Source organism: Impatiens glandulifera, chromosome 3 (genome assembly GCF_907164915.1).
Source record: "Impatiens glandulifera chromosome 3, dImpGla2.1, whole genome shotgun sequence".
In the NCBI taxonomy this organism is placed as follows: Eukaryota; Viridiplantae; Streptophyta; class Magnoliopsida; order Ericales; family Balsaminaceae; genus Impatiens; species Impatiens glandulifera.
Genome location: NC_061864.1, coordinates 22,331,351 through 22,337,888, shown reverse-complemented (window position 1 = coordinate 22,337,888; position 6,538 = coordinate 22,331,351). Strand labels below are relative to the sequence as shown.

General features: G+C 29.3%; 1 protein-coding gene across 1 annotated transcript; it reads right to left on the bottom strand.

Moving 5' to 3' along the window:
- Positions 1-1,861: 1,861 nt before the first annotated feature.
- On the bottom strand, positions 1,862-5,619 carry LOC124931354 (DNA-directed RNA polymerases I and III subunit rpac1). The gene is made up of 9 exons (XM_047471802.1): positions 5,414-5,619; positions 5,081-5,266; positions 4,421-4,550; positions 4,247-4,327; positions 3,948-4,147; positions 3,088-3,183; positions 2,902-2,995; positions 2,237-2,353; positions 1,862-2,138 (listed from the first exon to the last, which is right to left on the bottom strand). Exons 1-9 carry the CDS (start codon positions 5,525-5,527, stop codon positions 2,035-2,037), a joined length of 1,122 nt encoding a protein of 373 aa, XP_047327758.1. The 5' UTR covers positions 5,528-5,619; the 3' UTR covers positions 1,862-2,034.
- Positions 5,620-6,538: the final 919 nt, after the last annotated feature.

Below are 6,538 nucleotides of genomic sequence, written 5' to 3'. Positions count from 1 at the left end.
TGTTCGACAACGCATTATAATGAAATCTCATCTCAATCATAACTCAATCATAACCACGACCCAAATCACGGCTTCCTTATTCTTTTTCCCTTTAGGATAAATATGCATGGATAAAAATAAATAATATATATATTATCTATATATAAAAAAGATTTAATTATTATATAAATATAAAAATTAATAATAATATATATATATATAAATTATTTAATAGTTATATATATATAAATATAAAAAATAATATATAAAAAAATAATATTTTAATTTTAACTCGTTATATTTAACCAAAAAGTTAACGGTAGGACCATTGGTGACCTTTCTAAAAGTTGAAAGGACGATTTGTTATAAATTAATTTGAGGGCTAAAAGTGAACGATCGAAATAATTAAAATCAAAATAATTAAAATACCGCCATGTAATTTGCCTATATATATATATATATAAATGAATATTTGGGTCGGGTGGTGTGTTGATCCGTCCGCAAACTTAAAAAATTAAATTAAAAATATGATATACACAAGTTTCAAATTTGTAACCTCACAATACAAATTCAATATTTTAAATAACTAGGATATGACATTTTTAACAATATAACTTTAATATTTTAAGCAACTAATTTAATAATATTTTAAATTTGTTAATTTAATTGATTGATTTATATATATATTTTCATAATTATTAATTAAACTAACATGTATCCCGTGCATTTGCACGAGTAATAATATAAAAAACCGTGAAAAAAATATTACGGTAAAATTTTTATGGGCGGGTCAACCCACAATCCGACCCAAGTATTTATTTACTCTCACATATATCTAAATTAACCACAGCTCTCGACCCGACAATCCGGACACTTTAAAAATTAAGCATCATTATATATATAGATTAGTTAGTTAAAAATTTGAACTTATATTGTTAAAATGTCACACGTTTATCAAATTTTGGGTTGAATTTAAAATATAAAGTGTTATTAGCCTAGTTGGTTAAAAGGTTGTACTTGTTTTGTTAGGTTACAAGTTCAAACCATACTTATAGCATTTTTAATTTTATTTTTAACCGTTTTAAGTTTATAGGCGGATCAACCCACAATCCGACTCAAGTATCCATTTACTCTCACATATATCCAAATTAACCACAGCAATCGACCCGGCAATCCGGACACTTTAAAAATTAAGCATCATTATATATATATATAGATTATGTTCTATTACTTCTATATGTATAATTGTTAGTCATATCAATTATATATATTCATACATAAAATTATAAAAATAAATTAATAATCTTAAGTGGTGTAATGATTATAAGTGGTGTAATGATTAATTATTCATTATGCATAATAAAGATCGATGATTTGAATCTCACTCGATGTAAATTTCTAATAATTATAAAGGATGATTTGAATCTCACTCGATGCAAATTTCTAATAATTATAAAGAGTGAATAAAGAATGTGTTGATTGACGAACTTGTTGTTTTAAATAAAAGTTGTATAGAGGAGGGGTTGTTGCTAGTTAAATTAGTTCAAGGAGTAAAGAATATAGAAGATAATTTTATTTTGTACACTAATAAAAGTGAAAAGTAATTTAAAAATTATTCTAATTAATTATTTAATTTCAACTAATATAATAATTAACTTTTTATTATTAAGACAATATAATTAACTTTTAACAATCTTTTGCAATGTAATTTTTGTAATCAATAATTTACTTTATATGTTTAAATTAATTATATAATTGAATAATTAAAACCAATCGAAATTCTAACTTATAACTGAAAAGTTAAAACTTTGAAAATTCCATACCAACATTTAAGATGAAAAAACAATAAAAAACTACAAAGAAGAAATCATTGTTCACTATATATAGAGCAAAAGCAAAGATATTCAAACTCTTCTTCTGCTAGTAAGTTCAAAATCTCATATTTCCTAGTATTTACTCATCCCACATAATAGTCAAATCATCGATCAAAATCATATAAAAGAAAAGAAATCATGAAAGTTCATTGATCCAACATCCTCTTCGTGTCCTCCAAAATCATGAAAGTTCAGTGATCAACCTTTCGCATTTATCCTCCAAAACCTTCACAGCTTCCGTAAATAGAACCTCAGGAGGCAATGCTCCGGTTGACTCTATGGTAACTGTAAAAATTAGGACAAAGATATTCATGCAACTGTTTTTATATGCTATCCAAATTGAAAATGAAAAGGGATGGATGCTCTAGAAACAGATTACTTACAGATGAAATGATCCTTCACTCGTCGAAGAGACACGTATTGATCGAAATCTCCCTCTCTGATACATTCTCTGCAAAGAGTACAAGAACGTGGCCGAGATGCAACTGCCCTCTTTATACCTGTTTGCCAGCATTTAAATTGCATGTTAATGAACTACAATCTAAATACAATTCTACAAATGCAGTTTGAAAGTAAGGCCTTGTTTGATCTTGGGTTATTTCCGGTTATTTGAAAGTAACCCTTTTAGATTTGCACATTACCAAAATTCCCTTTTAAGAAAATGGAAAGACTAATACATGGAGGGTCCCAATCCCATATACGTTTACAGAATTGACTCGTTTGCAAAGTGTGGAGCATTGGTAATGAGCAAGTTATGAAGAACTCTGATCATTTTAAGAAGATAAATTTTTATGTGTTTGTTTCAAGTTGTGTTATAACTTTTGTTTGAATTCTAGTTGAATTTTTCGTTAGTTTTTGCTGTATTGGAGGCAAAGCCGGTTGCTCTCCAATTCAAGTTCAAGTTGTAAACTATTTTTTTGGATTTTTAATAAAGTGATTCTCTGATTTTCCGTTCATTATTTATTGATATGATTGATGAGATATTGGGTACAAATCAAACAAGGCCTAATAGAAGATGCTGCTCTCATAAGGGGAAATAATAACTTACCTGTACCCATATCTTCAATATCAAAGACTTTAGCAGGACATTTCTCTACAAGTTCTTTTGCTTTCTTACCTTCAACATCTTTCAAAAATACAACCTACCATTTTAAAAGTAAACAAAAACAAAATAAATCTCAGTTTGCAAAGTTCATGAGAAACGCACACAAAACTAAGATTGAACTTTTAGTACCTCGGGAAGCATCCTATACCAAGCAGTGGCTACAGGAGACCACTTTGCATGAGTTTTACCAACACCTTTAACTGCATGTGCTTCAAGTTCAATTTCCTGCAAAGTGCCACGTAAATAATGTTAAGCATATGGTTCTACCCAACTAAGTACCAGTCTTTTTAATTTAGGACCATTTAGCAAATCAATCAACAAATATTATTGTGTACAAGAACAAACGGCTTTTGAGTTAGCCAGCCTTGGATCAAAAAGAGGTAGCATAAACATACAAGTCTTGATAATATTTAGAAGAAATGTAGTTGAGAAGAGAATGACCTAACCTTCAAGATAATATACTATTGATGCAGCATTGTGATACAAAATTGATATTAGGGTTTTAAATAGAAGTTTCCATTAAGATTAAATTTTAGTTTTATAAATAAATTCATAGTCCATTGATTAATATGAAAGATGTGTATGTAAGTCTTGTCTAAAATACTTAGTCTTCCCCTAGATTAAATTCTACAAATCCAAGTTAGGATTCCCATCACATTGTTGTACCAACTCATGTTTAGAGATATAATTAATGATTTGTGTTTAATATATGTATAAAATAACTTAAAACTGTTTGTGATAAGGAACATTCAATGTCAATATTCAAATGACAGACAGATTAGTTCTATAGACAATAGAACATCTAAAGCTATGTACAAACACTATCAGCCAACTTTAGATCTCTTGATTCTTCTCATGCTGAATCTAACAAACAAAAATAACAGTACAAAACTGTCCTTTAGAAGCTTTAAATCTGCATACAACTGTCACTCTAAACATATACAAGCAGTTTCAAAGACTATAAAACAAACAAAAACTGAAACTTTTACCTGGCCTGGACCAAGTTTTGCTAAAACAATATTTGAATTGGTTGGGGCAATCGGATTGTTTGCAAATTCTAATATGGAATCTTGACTGCAAGTAAATGAGGTATATGTCTTTGGTTTTACAGTTGAATCCGATGTAGATTTCTCTGTAGGCAATTCAAACTCACTCCCATTTGGTAACCAAATCAGTTCATCCGTTTTTACTGCATAACATATAGAATTGTGTTACTTTATCATTAGTACAAAATATGATACTAAGAAAATGAAATCCACATACACCAATGGGATTCAATGAACTCTACCTGAAATACGTGAGCCACCCTTTGTACAGGATGCATGGAGAGTGAAAACAATAGTGTTCTTTTCGCTAGACTCATCATTTTCTGAAATCCATATAGAGAATATATAAGTAAAGCTCAAATTAACTGAAATTATCGGGATAGAATAATATCAAGATCCAATAAAGATTTCCATACCTGACTTATATTCAAATAGCCTTGGATCAGCGTTGAGTGGGACAAGACACAATCTATGTGCAAGTACCTCGTCTTGGACAAGAGATGTGTTATTTGCCATAAAAACCTTCTCAATAGCCATCGTTGGAATCTGTAAGCAAGTCAAGAAGTGTCACTATTATTATCTAAGCAACCAGATGAATAACCCACATACAATAGCAACCTAGGTTCCGGGCAAATGTATACGAGACAATTAAGTAAGAAACAAGATAACGTGAGTATGTTTCTAATTTTCACTTTGATGGGAGAATATCCTGAAGCCGGTTAGCATATCATACAAAAGAAACAAAACTAGAACCATGAAGATCAATCTAACTAGAGGAATTCTAATTATTACAATTCTCCACCATTCAAATCTTCCCACATCTTTTTGTCCCTTTCTTAATTATATAGGTTGTTCAATCCAAACAAAGTAGAACATCGCAAGAAAAGCTCTTTATTCATCCTCTGTACTAATACTTTCCCTAATCAAAAATTAAATATTTTGGGATTCTTTGTCTTTCCCTGACTGTATTGGGGTCACCCCTTGGTGTATAAAGTAAAAATAATGTTGTCAAAAGAAAAGAAAAACTGATTAAACCATAACTGGAACCCTAGAAAAGGAATTTGTTAGAAAATTACCTCAGCAATGAGTATCCTCCTGAAAGCATTAGCTAGCGAAGCATCAACACCAATCATATCAAACTCCATATCAGACTCGTCAAGCCGAATTACTTCAATTTTAAAGTTTTCTTTAAACTTATCTAACTGCACGCTATTATCAACTCCAATTGATGCAAATGCTCCAGAATATTGAATATTCTCCGTCTTCAATCCGACCACAATGAAAACACGTAATAAACGAAAATCAGGCAAGGTCAATTACTATAAGAGCTTAAATACAGTAACGAAAGTGGTTAGAATCTTATCGAAAGTGTTTGTGAAGATGGATGGAAAGAAGGAAAGAAGACGTACATTAATGGGAGCATCAAAATTGCATACAACTCGAGTTTTTTGCAGGTCAATGTGCGGAGGTAGCACGCCCTTGGGTACGTCCGGCAAGTCCCAAATCGGAGTCAATTCATCCATGGCTTTCTTTCTCTCTCTCTCTCTCTCGGAGGCAATCGGCAATCTGAGGGTTTAGGGTTTAATGCACAGGCGGTTTAGAGAGTGTTCAGGTGAGTTTGAAGGTAAAAATATATAGGGCACATTTCTTCCCTTTCTTTAGCGGCCACCGCGCGGCCAAGGCGGTGGTCACAATCGCTGGCCCATGCGATCGGCCCAAATAGTTAACTAAAGCCCGTATATAAATTTTAATAGCATTAATAATAGAAACACTTAGAGTTTGTTTGAGATTTTTTATTTTTTTTTGTTTAAAAATATTGGTTATTTGTGTGAATTGGAATTGGGGGTGTAATTCCATTTTTTGAGTTCAGATTAAGAGTAAGAATTAAAACTGAAATTAAAATTTTAATGAAATTCAAACAAATATATTTATATAATTTTTAACTCTAGAATTTTAATTTTAAATTTATTTTTTCTATGTTATTTAAACAAAAATATTTAATCATTTACAACACGTTAAGAATCAATATATATTTTTTTTAGTTTAGGAAATTAAAATATCGAACCAACATTTTTTTATTTAGTAAGTTACTATTTCGAACTGATATTTTATTTTTTTGAATTTAGGAAAGTAGAATGTCGAACTTATACTTTTTTTATTTATTTAAGAAATTAACCTGCTAAACCAAGTACATTCTTTTTAGTTTTTAGTTTAGTAAGCTAATATCAAAGTGATATTTTTTCTTAATGAGAAATAAAAAAACTCTTAATATTTGAGTTATTATAATAAGTTGAATTAAACTAATGTCTTAATAATATATATAATAAATATTAAAATTATTTTTATTATATATATTTTTTCAAACATAAGGACTGAAGTACACTTTTATATATTTTTAGACATAAGTATTTAATTGATAATGTAAATTTTATTTTTAATTTTAATTCTGATTCCACTCATTCAAACAAACTATAATATTTTTTGTATTTAAAATTAATAAAAATAATTTTTTTTTAATATTTTAATTAATCAAA